This window comes from Salvelinus namaycush, unplaced genomic scaffold, assembly GCF_016432855.1.
Source record: "Salvelinus namaycush isolate Seneca unplaced genomic scaffold, SaNama_1.0 Scaffold976, whole genome shotgun sequence".
In the NCBI taxonomy this organism is placed as follows: Eukaryota; Metazoa; Chordata; class Actinopteri; order Salmoniformes; family Salmonidae; genus Salvelinus; species Salvelinus namaycush.
Genome location: NW_024061726.1, coordinates 4,664 through 27,161, shown reverse-complemented (window position 1 = coordinate 27,161; position 22,498 = coordinate 4,664). Strand labels below are relative to the sequence as shown.

Here is a 22,498-nt window from a genome sequence, read left to right as displayed (position 1 = left end):
TCACATGTAGCTACAGGTCTGCATAGACGAAAGTATTGGCTGTAAGAAGTCAGACAAAACATATTTGCTCATCTTTAATTTAATAAACAATGTAGTGAATATTTTTCTAAACTGCGTTACTCATTCCAGTCAGCTGACGGCGATATGCGTCTTCAGATGGTGACGTCATATCTAGTGGCCTACACGACACCGGAAGCTGTTTCAACAACACGGATGCTGACTCATTCAACCACCTCCGTAGCCTGGTATCCAACATACAACCGAAAACATTGAAGCTCTTTGGACCATTATTGATCTCGGTGTTTTTAACACAATCCTCTTTACGTATCTACTATTTAACTTAAGCGTAACTTGTTTGCTCAATTTACACATTTGTTGATTATACTGAACCTAAGCTAATCGTCAATGCTAGCTAGCCCACCATGAGCTCTCCAAGCTACTCTCCTCCTGCTAAAGAAGAGGTCTGCTGGACGGAGAAAGAGGGTCTGTGGCTGAACGTTGTCGTGGAAGAAGAGGGGGAAGAGGAGGATGTTTCCGTAAAAGGAGAGGAAGATGCTTTCAGAATGAAAGAGGAGGAAGAGGAGGCTATCAATATCACGTTTAAAGAAGAGGAAGAACCTTTTGGAGTGGGAGAGGAGGCTATCTCAATAAAAGAGGAGGAGGAAGACGTTTGGAAAGATGAAGAGGGAGAGGAAGAGGAGACTGAAGATCTGATTAACACCAGTGAGTACTGTCTTAAAAACACAGCCAGAAACTCTGCAGTTGTTGAACTAATGTGTGGTTTTAAAGCCAACGGGGCATTGCACTAAAATGTGCTCCTCACCAGAACCCCAAATATAAGCTCGTAAAGCTCCGTTGTGTGTAAACAATGCAAATGTAAACAAACACTGTATTTGACTCAAAACGTATTTAAAACGATCATTTTGATCTCATGGTCGGTCCTTGCATCCACAGCTCTGTCTATGAATTAGAGTTGTTCCATTCCTTCAAGCCCTCAGCTACTCTCCCCTATCTGTTCATTAGGACAGTGGAGACTGAATTAGTTGTTCCATTCCTTCAAGCCCTCCGCTACTCTCCCCTATCTGTTCATTAGGACAGTGGAGACTGAATTAGAGTTGTTCCATTCCTTCAAGCCCTCCGCTACTCTCCCCTATCTGTTCATTAGGACAGTGGAGACTGAATTAGAGTTGTTCCATTCCTTCAAGCCCTCCGCTACTCTCCCCTATCTGTTCATGAGGACAGTGGAGATATAAAACGTTTAAGTACCAAATCAAGTGTTATTGGTCACATACACATGGTTAGCAGACGTTAATGAAATGACATTTTATTTCTTCGGCCTCCTGAGGTTGAAGAGACGCTGTTGCACCTTCTTCACTACACTGTCTGACCATTTCAGTTTGTCTGTGATGTGTACGCCGAGGAACTGAAAAGTTTCCGCCTTCTCCTCTACCCTCGGCTACACTCCCCTATCTTTTTATTAGGACACTGAAGCGTTTAATGACCAATAACAGGGGAGGTTCACATTTTTTAGAGGTATGAGGGTTATGGCTCTACCTTTCTCACTCATTATTATTCATGATTTTTACTAATCGTGTTAGCATCCACATTAATATACAAGTGTTCAGAAACATATTCTATTCTTGTGTGACTCGTATGACACGATACATTATTTACCGTTCATTTCTGTTGGGTACAACATCATCTGAAACGCAACCAAAACAAACTGCAAATGCATCCAACATGTTTGTAGAGTCACAAGCTTGATATAGTTATTATGTTATAGGAATGTGAGACCAAATACTAAACTTATGACTACTTCAATACACATATAAGTGAATTTTGGCCAAATACTTATGACGTATTCAAATGTGAGAGACTAGATACATGAAGTCATTTTATTTCTAAATGGTAGAACAGATACCCTGAAAATACCCTCAAATAAAAGGTGACGTTCTGTGCTGTCTCATATGAAGCATTTGATCTCATATCTAAAATTCTGGAGTATAGAGTCACATTAAACTGTTATCTTCCCTGTCTGAGTAAATACATAGGGGAGTATATATCGTTTATTTAAGCAATTAGGCCCGTATACCACAGGTATGTCAAAACTTTTATTTTTACTGCTCTAATTACCTTGGTAACCTGTTTATAATAGCAATAAGGCACCCCGGGGGTTTGTGGTATATGGCCAATATACCACGGCTAAGGGCTGTTCTTAGGCACAGTCCAACTCCCATATTACCTGACCTCTTTACTAACCTGTAAGAGTAGGAGTTACCCTACCCAATCACAGGGATGGATAACTGTAAATTCCAACTGCTGCTACAGACGTAGGAAAAACAGCTGAGGCATTCCATGTCATTTCAGCAACTGATCTCTGAGGAAAATGAAGCTAATTGATTAGCCCTTTTGATTTATAAGGATTCACATAATATTCTATAAATATAGTGTCCAACATCCAATTAGGACCAAACTTCTTCCTACCTTTTGAGTAGACATTAGGAATCCAACAACCAGTATATATTTTTTAATAGACAGCTACTATCTATCTACTTAAATTTGGAATTAAAAGGTCCCACGGTTGCGTCAAGTGTTTTTTGGAGAGACAGAAAGGAGAGGGGGACCCTTGTCCTCCATTACTACTGTACTGCTAATATTCACAAGATAACCTTTTGGGTTTTTACATTAAAAAATAAATATATATATATTTCAGACAATGACGGCCTAGGAACATTCATAGAGGAGGAAGGACCGGTGTGTTCCTTTATGGAAAAGAACTCATGTCAAACACCATCCCTGGTCTCCTTAGTCTGTGCTCCACTACCATCCCTGGTCTCCTTAGTCTGTGCTCCACTACCATCCCTGGTCTCCTTAGTCTGTGCTCCACTACCATCCCTGCTCTCCTTAGTCTGTGCTCCACTACCATCCCTGGTCTCCTTAGTCTGTGCTCCACTACCATCCCTGGTCTCCTTAGTCTGTGCCCCTCCATCCCTGGTCTCCTTAGTCTGTGCCCCTTCCACCCCTCGTCTCCTTAGTCTGTCCCCCTACCATTGAGTAAACAATACCACTCAATCAACCCTATTGTGAAAAGTTCACTCAGGTCTCAGTTTAGGATCCACGTCAGACACAGACAAGCTATCTCATCCATGCCTTTTATTTCCAACCCACTCTTCACGCCCTTCCTCATAGACACAGCCTTCCAGCTATGTTTTCAGAAAGGACTGAAGAGTGGAAAATACCTTTTCCATGAAAGTATATTTACCTCCTTTGAACATCTAGTTAGAGAGCACAGTATACCCCAGACACACTTCTTCAGGTACCAACAGATTCATAGTATACCCCAGACACACTTCTTCAGGTACCAACAGATTCACAGTATACCCCAGACACACTTCTTCAGGTACCAACAGATTCATAGTATACCCCAGACACACTTCTTCAGGTACCAACAGATTCATAGTATACCCCAGACACACTTCTTCAGGTACCAACAGATTCACAGTATACACCAGACACACTTCTTAATGTACCAACAGATTCACAGTATACCCCAGAAACACTTCTTCAGGTAGACACGGGTTACTACAGTTTAAAGTATTTCATGGCCTACACATTTGCAGGAATAGACTTGTTCCATTCTGTTACTCTACTGGTCATGTCTGACACTAGTTCCATTCTACTACTCTACTGGTCATGTCTGACACTAGTTCCATTCTGTTCCTCTACTGGTCATGTCTGACACTAGTTCCATTCTGCTACTCTACTGGTCATGTCTGACACTAGTTCCATTCTACTACTCTACTGGTCATGTCTGACACTAGTTCCATTCTACTACTCTACTGGTCATGTCTGACACTAGTTCCATTCTGTTACTCTACTGGTCATGTCTGACACTAGTTCCATTCTACTACTCTACTGGTCATGTCTGACACTAGTTCCATTCTGTTACTCTACTGGTCATGTCTGACACTAGTTCCATTCTGTTACTCTACTGGTCATGTCTGACACTAGTTCCATTCTGTTACTCTACTGGTCATGTCTGACACTAGTTCCATTCTGTTACTCTACTGGTCATGTCTGACACTAGTTCCATTCTGTTACTCTACTGGTCATGTCTGACACTAGTTCCATTCTGTTACTCTACTGGTCATGTCTGACACTAGTTCCATTCTGTTACTCTACTGGTCATGTCTGACACTAGTTCCATTCTACTACTCTACTGGTCATGTCTGACACTAGTTCCATTCTACTACTCTACTGGTCATGTCTGACACTAGTTCCATTCTGTTACTCTACTGGTCATGTCTGACACTAGTTCCATTCTGTTACTCTACTGGTCATGTCTGACACTAGTTCCATTCTACTACTCTACTGGTCATGTCTGACACTAGTTCCATTCTGTTACTCTACTGGTCATGTCTGACACTAGTTCCATTCTACTACTCTACTGGTCATGTCTGACACTAGTTCCATTCTACTACTCTACTGGTCATGTCTGACACTAGTTCCATTCTGTTACTCTACTGGTCATGTCTGACACTAGTTCCATTCTACTACTCTACTGGTCATGTCTGACACTAGTTCCATTCTACTACTCTACTGGTCATGTCTGACACTAGTTCCATTCTACTACTCTACTGGTCATGTCTGACACTAGTTCCATTCTACTACTGTACTGGTCATGTCTGACACTAGTTCCATTCTGTTACTCTACTGGTCATGTCTGACACTAGTTCCATTCTGTTACTCTACTGGTCATGTCTGACACTAGTTCCATTCTGTTACTCTACTGGTCATGTCTGACACTAGTTCCATTCTACTACTCTACTGGTCATGTCTGACACTAGTTCCATTCTACTACTCTACTGGTCATGTCTGACACTAGTTCCATTCTGTTCCTCTACTGGTCATGTCTGACACTAGTTCCATTCTGTTACTCTACTGGTCATGTCTGACACTAGTTCCATTCTACTACTCTACTGGTCATGTCTGACACTAGTTCCATTCTGTTACTCTACTGGTCATGTCTGACACTAGTTCCATTCTACTACTCTACTGGTCATGTCTGACACTAGTTCCATTCTGTTCCTCTACTGGTCATGTCTGACACTAGTTCCATTCTACTACTCTACTGGTCATGTCTGACACTAGTTCCATTCTGTTACTCTACTGGTCATGTCTGACACTAGTTCCATTCTACTACTCTACTGGTCATGTCTGACACTAGTTCCATTCTACTACTCTACTGGTCATGTCTGATAGTAGTTCCATTCTGTTACTCTACTGGTCATGTCTGACACTAGTTCCATTCTGCTACTCTACTGGTCATGTCTGACACTAGTTCCATTCTGTTACTCTACTGGTCATGTCTGACACTAGTTCCATTCTACTACTCTACTGGTCATGTCTGACACTAGTTCCATTCTACTACTCTACTGGTCATGTCTGACACTAGTTCCATTCTGTTCCTCTACTGGTCATGTCTGACACTAGTTCCATTCTGTTACTCTACTGGTCATGTCTGATACTAGTTCCATTCTGTTACTCTACTGGTCATGTCTGACACTAGTTCCATTCTGTTACTCTACTGGTCATGTCTGACACTAGTTCCATTCTGCTACTCTACTGGTCATGTCTGACACTAGTTCCATTCTGTTACTCTACTGGTCATGTCTGATACTAGTTCCATTCTGTTACTCTACTGGTCATGTCTGACACTAGTTCCATTCTGTTACTCTACTGGTCATGTCTGACACTAGTTCCATTCTGCTACTCTACTGGTCATGTCTGACACTAGTTCCATTCTGTTACTCTACTGGTCATGTCTGACACTAGTTCCATTCTGTTCCTCTACTGGTCATGTCTGACACTAGTTCCATTCTGTTACTCTACTGGTCATGTCTGACACTAGTTCCATTCTGCTACTCTACTGGTCATGTCTGACACTAGTTCCATTCTGTTACTCTACTGGTCATGTCTGACACTAGTTCCATTCTGTTCCTCTACTGGTCATGTCTGACACTAGTTCCATTCTGTTCCTCTACTGGTCATGTCTGACACTAGTTCCATTCTGTTCCTCTACTGGTCATGTCTGACACTAGTTCCATTCTACTACTCTACTGGTCATGTCTGACACTAGTTCCATTCTGTACCTCTACTGGTCATGTCTGACACTAGTTCCATTCTGTTAGTCTACTGGTCATGTCTGACACTAGTTCCATTCTGCTACTCTACTGGTCATGTCTGACACTAGTTCCATTCTGTTACTCTACTGGTCATATTTGACACTAGTTCCATTCTACTACTCTACTGGTCATGTCTGACACTAGTTCCATTCTACTACTCTACTGGTCATGTCTGACACTAGTTCCATTCTGTTCCTCTACTGGTCATGTCTGACACTAGTTCCATTCTACTACTCTACTGGTCATGTCTGACACTAGTTCCATTCTGTTCCTCTACTAGTCATGTCTGACACTAGTTCCATTCTGTTACTCTACTGGTCATGTCTGACACTAGTTCCATTCTGTTCCTCTACTGGTCATGTCTGACACTAGTTCCATTCTACTACTCCACTGGTCATGTCTGACACTAGTTCCATTCTACTACTCTACTGGTCATGTCTGACACTAGTTCCATTCTGTTCCTCTACTGGTCATGTCTGACACTAGTTCCATTCTGTTACTCTACTGGTCATGTCTGACACTAGTTCCATTCTGTTACTCTACTGGTCATGTCTGACATTAGTTCCATTCTGTTACTCTACTGGTCATGTCTGACACTAGTTCCATTCTGCTACTCTACTGGTCATGTCTGACACTAGTTCCATTCTGTTACTCTACTGGTCATGTCTGACACTAGTTCCATTCTGTTACTCTACTGGTCATGTCTGACATTAGTTCTATTCTACTACTCTACTGGTCATGTCTGACACTAGTTCCATTCTACTACTCTACTGGTCATGTCTGACACTAGTTCCATTCTACTACTCTACTGGTCATGCCTGACACTAGTTCCATTCTGTTACTCTACTGGTCATGTCTGACACTAGTTCCATTCTGTTCCTCTACTGGTCATGTCTGACACTAGTTCCATTCTACTACTCTACTGGTCATGTCTGACACTAGTTCCATTCTACTACTCTACTGGTCATGTCTGACACTAGTTCCATTCTACTACTCTACTGGTCATGTCTGACACTAGTTCCATTCTGTTACTCTACTGGTCATGTCTGACACTAGTTCCATTCTACTACTCTACTGGTCATGTCTGACACTAGTTCCATTCTGTTACTCTACTGGTCATGTCTGACACTAGTTCCATTCTACTACTCTACTGGTCATGTCTGACACTAGTTCCATTCTGTTACTCTACTGGTCATGTCTGACACTAGTTCCATTCTACTACTCTACTGGTCATGTCTGACACTAGTTCCATTCTGTTCCTCTACTGGTCATGTCTGACACTAGTTCCATTCTACTACTCTACTGGTCATGTCTGACACTAGTTCCATTCTGTACCTCTACTGGTCATGTCTGACACTAGTTCCATTCTGTTACTCTACTGGTCATGTCTGACACTAGTTCCATTCTACTACTCTACTGGTCATGTCTGACACTAGTTCCATTCTACTACTCTACTGGTCATGTCTGATAGTAGTTCCATTCTGTTACTCTGCTGGTCATGTCTGACACTAGTTCCATTCTGCTACTCTACTGGTCATGTCTGACACTAGTTCCATTCTGTTACTCTACTGGTCATGTCTGACACTAGTTCCATTCTACTACTCTACTGGTCATGTCTGACACTAGTTCCATTCTACTACTCTACTGGTCATGTCTGACACTAGTTCCATTCTGTTCCTCTACTGGTCATGTCTGACACTAGTTCCATTCTGTTACTCTACTGGTCATGTCTGATACTAGTTCCATTCTGTTACTCTACTGGTCATGTCTGACACTAGTTCCATTCTGTTACTCTACTGGTCATGTCTGACACTAGTTCCATTCTGCTACTCTACTGGTCATGTCTGACACTAGTTCCATTCTGTTACTCTACTGGTCATGTCTGACACTAGTTCCATTCTGTTCCTCTACTGGTCATGTCTGACACTAGTTCCATTCTGTTACTCTACTGTTCATGTCTGACACTAGTTCCATTCCACTACTCTACTGGTCATGTCTGACACTAGTTCCATTCTGTTACTCTACTGGTCATGTCTGACACTAGTTCCATTCTACTACTCTACTGGTCGTGTCTGACACTAGTTCCATTCTGTTCCTCTACTGGTCATGTCTGACACTAGTTCCATTCTGTTACTCTACTGGTCATGTCTGACACTAGTTCCATTCTGTTAGTCTACTGGTCATGTCTGACACTAGTTCCATTCTGTTACTCTGCTGGTCATGTCTGACACTAGTTCCATTCTGTTCCTCTACTGGTCATGTCTGATACTAGTTCCATTCTGTTACTCTACTGGTCATGTCTGACACTAGTTCCATTCTACTACTCTACTGGTCATGTCTGACACTAGTTCCATTCTACTACTCTACTGGTCATGTCTGACACTAGTTCCATTCTGTTCCTCTACTGGTCATGTCTGACACTAGTTCCATTCTGTTACTCTACTGGTCATGTCTGACACTAGTTCCATTCTGTTACTCTACTGGTCATGTCTGACACTAGTTCCATTCTGTTCCTCTACTGGTCATGTCTGACACTAGTTCCATTCTGTTACTCTACTGGTCATGTCTGACACTAGTTCCATTCTGTTCCTCTACTGGTCATGTCTGACACTAGTTCCATTCTACTACTCCACTGGTCATGTCTGACACTAGTTCCATTCTACTACTCTACTGGTCATGTCTGACACTAGTTCCATTCTGTTCCTCTACTGGTCATGTCTGACACTAGTTCCATTCTGTTACTCTACTGGTCATGTCTGACACTAGTTCCATTCTGTTACTCTACTGGTCATGTCTGACACTAGTTCCATTCTGTTCCTCTACTGGTCATGTCTGACACTATTTCCATTCTGTTCCTCTACTGGTCATGTCTGACACTAGTTCCATTCTACTACTCTACTGGTCATGTCTGACACTAGTTCCATTCTGTTACTCTACTGGTCATGTCTGACACTAGTTCCATTCTGTTACTCTACTGGTCATGTCTGACACTAGTTCCATTCTACTACTCTACTGGTCATGTCTGACACTAGTTCCATTCTACTACTCTACTGGTCATGTCTGACACTAGTTCCATTCTGTTACTCTACTGGTCATGTCTGACACTAGTTCCATTCTGTTACTCTACTGGTCATGTCTGACACTAGTTCCATTCTACTACTCTACTGGTCATGTCTGACACTAGTTCCATTCTGTTACTCTACTGGTCATGTCTGACACTAGTTCCATTCTACTACTCTACTGGTCATGTCTGACACTAGTTCCATTCTACTACTCTACTGGTCATGTCTGACACTAGTTCCATTCTGTTACTCTACTGGTCATGTCTGACACTAGTTCCATTCTACTACTCTACTGGTCATGTCTGACACTAGTTCCATTCTACTACTCTACTGGTCATGTCTGACACTAGTTCCATTCTACTACTCTACTGGTCATGTCTGACACTAGTTCCATTCTACTACTGTACTGGTCATGTCTGACACTAGTTCCATTCTGTTACTCTACTGGTCATGTCTGACACTAGTTCCATTCTGTTACTCTACTGGTCATGTCTGACACTAGTTCCATTCTGTTACTCTACTGGTCATGTCTGACACTAGTTCCATTCTACTACTCTACTGGTCATGTCTGACACTAGTTCCATTCTACTACTCTACTGGTCATGTCTGACACTAGTTCCATTCTGTTCCTCTACTGGTCATGTCTGACACTAGTTCCATTCTGTTACTCTACTGGTCATGTCTGACACTAGTTCCATTCTACTACTCTACTGGTCATGTCTGACACTAGTTCCATTCTGTTACTCTACTGGTCATGTCTGACACTAGTTCCATTCTACTACTCTACTGGTCATGTCTGACACTAGTTCCATTCTGTTCCTCTACTGGTCATGTCTGACACTAGTTCCATTCTACTACTCTACTGGTCATGTCTGACACTAGTTCCATTCTGTTACTCTACTGGTCATGTCTGACACTAGTTCCATTCTACTACTCTACTGGTCATGTCTGACACTAGTTCCATTCTACTACTCTACTGGTCATGTCTGATAGTAGTTCCATTCTGTTACTCTACTGGTCATGTCTGACACTAGTTCCATTCTGCTACTCTACTGGTCATGTCTGACACTAGTTCCATTCTGTTACTCTACTGGTCATGTCTGACACTAGTTCCATTCTACTACTCTACTGGTCATGTCTGACACTAGTTCCATTCTACTACTCTACTGGTCATGTCTGACACTAGTTCCATTCTGTTCCTCTACTGGTCATGTCTGACACTAGTTCCATTCTGTTACTCTACTGGTCATGTCTGATACTAGTTCCATTCTGTTACTCTACTGGTCATGTCTGACACTAGTTCCATTCTGTTACTCTACTGGTCATGTCTGACACTAGTTCCATTCTGCTACTCTACTGGTCATGTCTGACACTAGTTCCATTCTGTTACTCTACTGGTCATGTCTGATACTAGTTCCATTCTGTTACTCTACTGGTCATGTCTGACACTAGTTCCATTCTGTTACTCTACTGGTCATGTCTGACACTAGTTCCATTCTGCTACTCTACTGGTCATGTCTGACACTAGTTCCATTCTGTTACTCTACTGGTCATGTCTGACACTAGTTCCATTCTGTTCCTCTACTGGTCATGTCTGACACTAGTTCCATTCTGTTACTCTACTGGTCATGTCTGACACTAGTTCCATTCTGCTACTCTACTGGTCATGTCTGACACTAGTTCCATTCTGTTACTCTACTGGTCATGTCTGACACTAGTTCCATTCTGTTACTCTACTGGTCATGTCTGACACTAGTTCCATTCTGTTCCTCTACTGGTCATGTCTGACACTAGTTCCATTCTGTTCCTCTACTGGTCATGTCTGACACTAGTTCCATTCTACTACTCTACTGGTCATGTCTGACACTAGTTCCATTCTGTACCTCTACTGGTCATGTCTGACACTAGTTCCATTCTGTTAGTCTACTGGTCATGTCTGACACTAGTTCCATTCTGCTACTCTACTGGTCATGTCTGACACTAGTTCCATTCTGTTACTCTACTGGTCATATTTGACACTAGTTCCATTCTACTACTCTACTGGTCATGTCTGACACTAGTTCCATTCTACTACTCTACTGGTCATGTCTGACACTAGTTCCATTCTGTTCCTCTACTGGTCATGTCTGACACTAGTTCCATTCTACTACTCTACTGGTCATGTCTGACACTAGTTCCATTCTGTTCCTCTACTAGTCATGTCTGACACTAGTTCCATTCTGTTACTCTACTGGTCATGTCTGACACTAGTTCCATTCTGTTCCTCTACTGGTCATGTCTGACACTAGTTCCATTCTACTACTCACTGGTCATGTCTGACACTAGTTCCATTCTACTACTCTACTGGTCATGTCTGACACTAGTTCCATTCTGTTCCTCTACTGGTCATGTCTGACACTAGTTCCATTCTGTTACTCTACTGGTCATGTCTGACACTAGTTCCATTCTGTTACTCTACTGGTCATGTCTGACACTGAGTTCCATTCTGTTACTCTACTGGTCATGTCTGACACTAGTTCCATTCTGTTACTCTACTGGTCATGTCTGACACTAGTTCCATTCTGTTACTCTACTGGTCATGTCTGACACTAGTTCCATTCTGTTACTCTACTGGTCATGTCTGACATTAGTTCTATTCTACTACTCTACTGGTCATGTCTGACACTAGTTCCATTCTACTACTCTACTGGTCATGTCTGACACTAGTTCCATTCTACTACTCTACTGGTCATGTCTGACACTAGTTCCATTCTTACTCTACTGGTCATGTCTGACACTAGTTCCATTCTGTTACTCTACTGGTCATGTCTGACACTAGTTCCATTCTGTTCCTCTACTGGTCATGTCTGACACTAGTTCCATTCTACTACTCTACTGGTCATGTCTGACACTAGTTCCATTCTACTACTCTACTGGTCATGTCTGACACTAGTTCCATTCTACTACTCTACTGGTCATGTCTGACACTAGTTCCATTCTGTTACTCTACTGGTCATGTCTGACACTAGTTCCATTCTACTACTCTACTGGTCATGTCTGACACTAGTTCCATTCTGTTACTCTACTGGTCATGTCTGACACTAGTTCCATTCTACTACTCTACTGGTCATGTCTGACACTAGTTCCATTCTGTTACTCTACTGGTCATGTCTGACACTAGTTCCATTCTACTACTCTACTGGTCATGTCTGACACTAGTTCCATTCTGTTCCTCTACTGGTCATGTCTGACACTAGTTCCATTCTTACTCTACTGGTCATGTCTGACACTAGTTCCATTCTACTACTCTACTGGTCATGTCTGACACTAGTTCCATTCTGTACTCTACTGGTCATGTCTGACACTAGTTCCATTCTGTTACTCTACTGGTCATGTCTGACACTAGTTCCATTCTACTACTCTACTGGTCATGTCTGACACTAGTTCCATTCTACTACTCTACTGGTCATGTCTGATAGTAGTTCCATTCTGTTACTCTACTGGTCATGTCTGACACTAGTTCCATTCTGCTACTCTACTGGTCATGTCTGACACTAGTTCCATTCTGTTACTCTACTGGTCATGTCTGACACTAGTTCCATTCTACTACTCTACTGGTCATGTCTGACACTAGTTCCATTCTACTACTCTACTGGTCATGTCTGACACTAGTTCCATTCTGTTCCTCTACTGGTCATGTCTGACACTAGTTCCATTCTGTTACTCTACTGGTCATGTCTGATACTAGTTCCATTCTGTTACTCTACTGGTCATGTCTGACACTAGTTCCATTCTGTTACTCTACTGGTCATGTCTGACACTAGTTCCATTCTGCTACTCTACTGGTCATGTCTGACACTAGTTCCATTCTGTTACTCTACTGGTCATGTCTGACACTAGTTCCATTCTGTTCCTCTACTGGTCATGTCTGACACTAGTTCCATTCTGTTACTCTACTGTTCATGTCTGACACTAGTTCCATTCCACTACTCTACTGGTCATGTCTGACACTAGTTCCATTCTGTTACTCTACTGGTCATGTCTGACACTAGTTCCATTCTACTACTCTACTGGTCGTGTCTGACACTAGTTCCATTCTGTTCCTCTACTGGTCATGTCTGACACTAGTTCCATTCTGTTACTCTACTGGTCATGTCTGACACTAGTTCCATTCTGTTAGTCTACTGGTCATGTCTGACACTAGTTCCATTCTGTTACTCTACTGGTCATGTCTGACACTAGTTCCATTCTGTTACTCTGCTGGTCATGTCTGACACTAGTTCCATTCTGTTCCTCTACTGGTCATGTCTGACACTAGTTCCATTCTACTACTCTACTGGTCATGTCTGACACTAGTTCCATTCTACTACTCTACTGGTCATGTCTGACACTAGTTCCATTCTGTTCCTCTACTGGTCATGTCTGACACTAGTTCCATTCTGTTACTCTACTGGTCATGTCTGACACTAGTTCCATTCTGTTACTCTACTGGTCATGTCTGACACTAGTTCCATTCTGTTCCTCTACTGGTCATGTCTGACACTAGTTCCATTCTGTTACTCTACTGGTCATGTCTGACACTAGTTCCATTCTGTTCCTCTACTGGTCATGTCTGACACTAGTTCCATTCTACTACTCCACTGGTCATGTCTGACACTAGTTCCATTCTACTACTCTACTGGTCATGTCTGACACTAGTTCCATTCTGTTCCTCTACTGGTCATGTCTGACACTAGTTCCATTCTGTTACTCTACTGGTCATGTCTGACACTAGTTCCATTCTGTTACTCTACTGGTCATGTCTGACACTAGTTCCATTCTGTTCCTCTACTGGTCATGTCTGACACTATTTCCATTCTGTTCCTCTACTGGTCATGTCTGACACTAGTTCCATTCTACTACTCTACTGGTCATGTCTGACACTAGTTCCATTCTACTACTCTACTGGTCATGTCTGACACTAGTTCCATTCTGTTCCTCTACTGGTCATGTCTGACACTAGTTCCATTCTACTACTCTACTGGTCATGTCTGACACTAGTTCCATTCTACTACTCTACTGGTCATGTCTGACACTAGTTCCATTCTGTTACTCTACTGGTCATGTCTGACACTAGTTCCATTCTACTACTCTACTGGTCATGTCTGACACTAGTTCCATTCTGTTCCTCTACTGGTCATGTCTGACACTAGTTCCATTCTGTTACTCTACTGGTCATGTCTGACACTAGTTCCATTCTACTACTCTACTGGTCATGTCTGACACTAGTTCCATTCTGTTACTCTACTGGTCATGTCTGACACTAGTTCCATTCTACTACTCTACTGGTCATGTCTGACACTAGTTCCATTCTGTTCCTCTACTGGTCATGTCTGACACTAGTTCCATTCTACTACTCCACTGGTCATGTCTGACACTAGTTCCATTCTACTACTCTACTGGTCATGTCTGACACTAGTTCCATTCTGTTCCTCTACTGGTCATGTCTGACACTAGTTCCATTCTGTTACTCTACTGGTCATGTCTGACACTAGTTCCATTCTACTACTCTACTGGTCATGTCTGACACTAGTTCCATTCTACTACTCTACTGGTCATGTCTGACACTAGTTCCATTCTACTACTCTACTGGTCATGTATGACACTAGTTCCATTCTGTTACTCTACTGGTCATGTCTGACACTAGTTCCATTCTGTTCCTCTACTGGTCATGTCTGACACTAGTTCCATTCTACTACTCTACTGGTCATGTATGACACTAGTTCCATTCTGTTACTCTACTGGTCATGTCTGATACTAGTTCCATTCTACTACTCTACTGGTCATGTCTGACACTAGTTCCATTCTACTACTCTACTGGTCATGTCTGACACTAGTTCCATTCTACTACTCTACTGGTCATGTCTGACACTAGTTCCATTCTACTACTCTACTGGTCATGTCTGACACTAGTTCCATTCTGTTACTCTACTGGTCATGTCTGACACTAGTTCCATTCTGTTACTCTACTGGTCATGTCTGACACTAGTTCCATTCTACTACTCTACTGGTCATGTCTGACACTAGTTCCATTCTACTACTCTACTGGTCATGTCTGACACTAGTTCCATTCTACTACTCTACTGGTCATGTCTGACACTAGTTCCATTCTGTTACTCTACTGGTCATGTCTGACACTAGTTCCATTCTGTTCCTCTACTGGTCATTTCTGACACTAGTTCCATTCTGTTCCTCTACTGGTCATGTCTGACACTAGTTCCATTCTGTTACTCTACTGGTCATGTCTGACACTAGTTCAATTCTACTACTCTACTGGTCATGTCTGACACTAGTTCCATTCTGTTACTCTACTGGTCATGTCTGACACTAGTTCCATTCTACTACTCTACTGGTCATGTCTGACACTATTTCCATTCTGTTCCTCTACTGGTCATGTCTGACACTAGTTCCATTCTACTACTCTACTGGTCATGTCTGACACTAGTTCCATTCTGTACCTCTACTGGTCATGTCTGACACTAGTTCCATTCTGTTACTCTACTGGTCATGTCTGACACTAGTTCCATTCTGCTACTCTACTGGTCATGTCTGACACTAGTTCCATTCTGTTACTCTACTGGTCATGTCTGACACTAGTTCCATTCTACTACTCTACTGGTCATGTCTGACACTAGTTCCATTCTGTTCCTCTACTGGTCATGTCTGACACTAGTTCCATTCTACTACTCTACTGGTCATGTCTAACACTAGTTCCATTCTGTTCCTCTACTGGTCATGTCTGACACTAGTTCCATTCTGTTCCTCTACTGGTCATGTCTGACACTAGTTCCATTCTGTTCCTCTACTGGTCATGTCTGACACTAGTTCCATTCTGTTACTCTACTGGTCATGTCTGACACTAGTTCCATTCTGCTACTCTACTGGTCATGTCTGACACTAGTTCCATTCTGTTACTCTACTGGTCATGTCTGACACTAGTTCCATTCTGTTCCTCTACTGGTCATGTCTGACACTAGTTCCATTCTACTACTCTACTGGTCATGTCTAACACTAGTTCCATTCTGTTCCTCTACTGGTCATGTCTGACACTAGTTCCATTCTGTTCCTCTACTGGTCATGTCTGACACTAGTTCCATTCTACTACTCTACTGGTCATGTCTGACACTAGTTCCATTCTACTACTCTACTGGTCATGTCTGACACTAGTTCCATTCTACTACTCTACTGGTCATGTCTGACACTAGTTCCATTCTGTTCCTCTACTGGTCATGTCTGACACTAGTTCCATTCTGTTACTCTACTGGTCATGTCTGACACTAGTTCCATTCTACTACTCTACTGGTCATGTCTGACACTAGTTCCATTCTACTACTCTACTGGTCATGTCTGACACTAGTTCCATTCTGTTACTCTACTGGTCATGTCTGACACTAGTTCAATTCTACTACTCTACTGGTCATGTCTGACACTAGTTCCATTCTGTTACTCTACTGGTCATGTCTGACACTAGTTCCATTCTACTACTCTACTGGTCATGTCTGACACTATTTCCATTCTGTTCCTCTACTGGTCATGTCTGACACTAGTTCCATTCTACTACTCTACTGGTCATGTCTGACACTAGTTCCATTCTGTACCTCTACTGGTCATGTCTGACACTAGTTCCATTCTGTTACTCTACTGGTCATGTCTGACACTAGTTCCATTCTGCTACTCTACTGGTCATGTCTGACACTAGTTCCATTCTGTTACTCTACTGGTCATGTCTGACACTAGTTCCATTCTACTACTCTACTGGTCATGTCTGACACTAGTTCCATTCTGTTCCTCTACTGGTCATGTCTGACACTAGTTCCATTCTGTTCCTCTACTGGTCATGTCTGACACTAGTTCCATTCTACTACTCTACTGGTCATGTCTAACACTAGTTCCATTCTGTTCCTCTACTGGTCATGTCTGACACTAGTTCCATTCTGTTCCTCTACTGGTCATGTCTGACACTAGTTCCATTCTGTTACTCTACTGGTCATGTCTGACACTAGTTCCATTCTGCTACTCTACTGGTCATGTCTGACACTAGTTCCATTCTGTTACTCTACTGGTCATGTCTGACACTAGTTCCATTCTACTACTCTACTGGTCATGTCTGACACTAGTTCCATTCTACTACTGTACTGGTCATGTCTGACACTAGTTCCATTCTGTTACTCTACTGGTCATGTCTGACACTAGTTCCATTCTGCTACTCTACTGGTCATGTCTGACACTAGTTCCATTCTGTTCCTCTACTGGTCATGTCTGACACTAGTTCCATTCTACTACTCTACTGGTCATGTCTGACACTAGTTCCATTCTGCTACTCTACTGGTCATGTCTGACACTAGTTCCATTCTGTTACTCTACTGGTCATGTCTGACACTAGTTCCATTCTGTTACTCTACTGGTCATGTCTGACACTAGTTCCATTCTGTTCCTCTACTGGTCATGTCTGACACTAGTTCCATTCTACTACTCTACTGGTCATGTCTGACACTTGTTCCATTCTGTTACTCTACTGGTCATGTCTGACACTAGTTCCATTCTACTACTCTACTGGTCATGTCTGACACTAGTTCCATTCTGTTACTCTACTGGTCATGTCTGACACTAGTTCCATTCTGTTCCTCTACTGGTCATGTCTGACACTAGTTCCATTCTACTACTCTACTGGTCATGTCTGACACTAGTTCCATTCTACTACTCTACTGGTCATGTCTGACACTAGTTCCATTCTGTTCCTCTACTGGTCATGTCTGACACTAGTTCCATTCTACTACTCTACTGGTCATGTCTGACACTAGTCCCATTCTACTAATCTACTGGTCATGTCTGACACTAGTTCCATTCTACTACTCTACTGGTCATGTCTGACACTAGTTCCATTCTACTACTCTACTGGTCATGTCTGACACTAGTTCCTTTCTGTTACTCTACTGGTCATGTCTGATACTAGTTCCATTCTGTTACTCTACTGGTCATGTCTGACACTAGTTCCATTCTGTTCCTCTACTGGTCATGTCTGACACTAGTTCCATTCTACTACTCTACTGTTCATGTCTGACACTAGTTCCATTCTGTTACTCTACTGGTCATGTCTGACACTAGTTCCATTCTGTTACTCTACTGGTCATGTCTGATACTAGTTCCATTCTACTACTCTACTGGTCATGTCTGACACTAGTTCCATTCTGCTACTCTACTGGTCATGTCTGACACTAGTTCCATTCTACTACTCTACTGGTCATGTCTGACACTAGTTCCATTCTGTTACTCTACTGGTCATGTCTGACACTAGTTCCATTCTGTTACTCTACTGGTCATGTCTGACACTAGTTCCATTCTGTTCCTCTACTGGTCATGTCTGACACTAGTTCCATTCTGTTACTCTACTGGTCATGTCTGACACTTGTTCCATTCTGTTACTCTACTGGTCATGTCTGACACTAGTTCCATTCTACTACTCTACTGGTCATGTCTGACACTAGTTCCATTCTGTTACTCTACTGGTCATGTCTGACACTAGTTCCATTCTGCTACTCTACTGGTCATGTCTGACACTAGTTCCATTCTGCTACTCTACTGGTCATGTCTGACACTAGTTCCATTCTGTTACTCTACTGGTCATGTCTGACACTAGTTCCATTCTGTTCCTCTACTGGTCATGTCTGACACTAGTTCCATTCTGTTACTCTACTGGTCATGTCTGACACTAGTTCCATTCTGTTACTCTACTGGTCATGTCTGACACTAGTTCCATTCTGTTACTCTACTGGTCATGTCTGACACTAGTTCCATTCTACTACTCTACTGGTCATGTCTGACACTAGTTCCATTCTGTTCCTCGTTCTTTGAGACTGTCTCATAGCTGCGACTTGGAGTATTGCTTCTTCGTCTTTTGTAATGTAATATCTATCCTATACTGTCTGGGCTATGTATCCAGTAGGCCTAATAAATGCATAACAACAGTCATGTTTAATAGGGTTTTTTGTTAGACTACAGCGTGGTTTCCCAAACTCGGTCCTCTGGACCCCAAGCTTTGATTATTTGAATCAGCTGTATAGTGTCATGGGGGGAAAAAACAAAATGTGCACCCCTCGGGGTCCCGAGTTTGGGAAACATTGGCCTTGAAGCATTACAGCCACTCTGTGATGACTTGGCACTACAAATCAAATCAAATTTTATTATTCACATTTAGTAAAATGCTTACTTACGAGCCTCTAACTGACAGTGCAGTTTCAAAAAATACGGATAAGTATAAGAGATAAAAGTAACAAGTAAAAAATAACAATATATACAGGGGGGGTGCCGGTACAGAGTCAATGTGCGGGGGCACCGGTTAGTTGAGGTAGAATTTACATGTAGGTAGAGTTATTTAAAGTGACTATGCATAGATGACAACAGAGAGTGGCAGTGGTGTGGTGGGGCAATGTGAATAGTCTGGGTAGCCGTTTGACTAGATGTTCAGGAGTCTTATGGCTTGGGGGTAGAAGTTGTTTAGAAGCCTCTTGGACCTAGACTTGGTGCTTCGGTACCGCTTGCCGTGCGGTAGCAGAGAGAACAGTCTATGACTAGGGTGGCTGGATTCTTTGACAATTTTTAGTGCCTTCCTCTGACACCGCCTGGTATAGAGGTCCTGGATGGCAGGGAGCTTGGCCCCGGTGATGTACTGGGCCGTTCGCACTACCCTCTGTAGTGCCCTGTGGTCGGAGGCCGGGCAGTTGCCATAACAGGCAGTGATGCAACCAGTCAGGATGCTCTCGATGTAGAACCTTTTGAGGATCTGAGGACCCATACTAAATGTTTTCAGTCTCCTGAGGGGGAATAGGTTTTGTCGTGCCCGCTTCACAACTGTCATGGTGTGCTTGGACCATGTTAGTTTGTTGGTGATGTGGACACCAAGGAACTTGAAGCTCTCAACCTGCTCCTCTTTTTCCTGTAGTCTACAATCATCTCCTTTGTCTTGATCACGTTGAGGGATAGGTTGTTGTCCTGGCACCACAGCCAATGTGATTTATTTGTATCCCTTATTTTACCAGGTATGTTTACTGAGAACACATTCTCATTTACAGCAACGACCTAGGGAATAGTTACAGGGGAAAAGAATGAGCCAATTGGAAGTTGGGGATGATTAGGTGGCCATGATGGTATGAAGGCCAATTTGGTAGTTTAGCCAGGACACCGCGGTTAACACCCTTACTCTTTAGATAAGTGCAATGGGATCTTTAGTGAGCACAAAGAGTCAGGACGTCCCATCCTGCACCCTACACAGGGCAATGTCCCTAATCACTGCCCTGGGGCATTGGGATATTTTTTTTAGACCAGAGGAAAGACTGCCTCCTACTGGCGCACCAACACCACTTCCAGCAGCATTTGGTCTCCCATCCAGGGACTGAGCAGGACCAACCCTGCTTAGCTTCAGAGGCAAGTCAGCAGTAGGATGCTGCTGGTTAACATGCTCTTTTATTGAGTGATCTAGTCCCGATTAAACCTCATAGGAAGACAGTTGTATCATGTGGAGGTTTCATTCAGGTCTCTGTTAAACTAAATAATCTGTTTGTCTTTGACAGGAGAGACACCAGACTCTCACGATGACAGCGGGAAGAGTTCTTCAGGGAAACCAGACCCGGCGACACCCAAACCAACGAGACGACATCAATGCTCCCACTGTGGAAAGAGTTTTCCCTGGTTAAGGGCCCTGAAGCAGCATAAGAAAAAACACTCTGGAGAGAAGCCTTATCGCTGTTCTCAATGTGGAATGACTTTTACCTGGGCAGGAAGCCTATGGGGGCATAAGAGAATACACTCTGGAGAGAAGCCTTACCACTGCTCCCACTGTGGAAAGAGTTTTAGGAAGTTAGGTGACCTGAAGGCGCATGAGAGGACACACACAGGAGAAAAGCCCTACCAATGTTCCCAGTGTGGAAAGAGTTTTAGCCATTCAGGGAGCCTTAAAGACCATGAGAGGAGACACAGACAAGAAAAACCCTACCAATGCTCCCTGTGTGGAAAGAGTTTTATCACGTTAGGGAACCTAAAACAGCATAAAAGGACACACACAGGAGAAAAGCCCTACCAATGCTCCCAGTGTGGAAAGAGTTTTAGCCATTCAGGGAGCCTTAAAGACCATGAGAGGAGACACAGACAAGAAAAACCCTACCAATGCTCCCTGTGTGGAAAGAGTTTTATCAAGTTAGGGGCCCTGAATCGGCATGAGAGGACACACACAGGAGGGGATAAGACGTACCACTGCTCCCTGTGTGAAAAGAGTTTTAACCGGTTAAGACTTCTGAATAAGCATGAAAGAATACATACACAGGAGGAGAAGACATACCGCTGCTCACTGTGTGGAAAGACATTTTCCCAGGCAGAGGACCTGAAAGCACATGAGAGAATAGAGAGGCTGTGTTCTGACTTGTGCTTTTGACTGAGAATTAGTGTTTTTTTGTTTCATGCCACATTAAATCATATTGTTTATGATTAAACCTGTCTATATAATACATAACTCTACTATAACACACACAGGAGAAGAAGACCTTCCACTGTTCTCATTGCTTTTGACTGAGAATTCTTTTTTTTTTGTTTTTGAACCCACTGATAGGTTTGGATTTCTAAATGTTAAATATTGTTAATCATCAGTTATACTAGAGACATAAGGGGTGCCATAGTCTGGTTTCTACAACAGAAGTGAATGGTTATGTGTAGGAGGAATGTATATGGTGGATTCAGTTAAGCTTGGAATGTATTGAGTGAAGGGAGGACGATCACATGTTGGCAGGCACTGATAAGGGTGGCAAACCTGGTCAAGAACTACAGGAAATGTATGATCTCTGTAATTGCAAACAAAGGTTTCTGTACCAAATATTAAGTTCTGCTTTTCTGATGTATCAAATACTTATGTCATGCAATAAAATGCAAATGAATTACTTAAAAATCATACAATGTGATTTTCTGGATTCTTGTATTAGATTCCGTCTCTCACAGTTGAAGTGTACCTATGATAAAAATTACAGACCTCTACATGCTTTGTAAGTAGGAAAACCTGCAAAATCGGCAGTGTGTCAAATACTTGTTCTCCCCACTGTATATAGCTAGTGGCTCATTTGAATAGCATTTTAATAACTGTTTATTTGACTGATTGTGTAGTAGATGTAAAGTTTTGTTTTAAATGAATTAAAAACGAATAAATTAACATATGTTTCTCTTTGTACGCCTCAATATAATATTACACTGTAT

The 22,498-nt window shown here is 42.5% G+C and overlaps 1 protein-coding gene across 1 annotated transcript; it reads left to right on the top strand.

The window, feature by feature from the left end:
- Positions 1-144: 144 nt before the first annotated feature.
- LOC120043612 (zinc finger protein 239-like) lies at positions 145-22,155 on the top strand. Its single transcript, XM_038988171.1, has 3 exons — positions 145-245; positions 680-723; positions 20,833-22,155. The coding sequence occupies exons 1-3, from the start codon at positions 145-147 to the stop codon at positions 21,687-21,689; spliced, it is 1,002 nt and encodes a 333-aa protein (XP_038844099.1). The 3' UTR covers positions 21,690-22,155.
- The last annotated feature ends 343 nt before the right edge of the window (positions 22,156-22,498 follow it).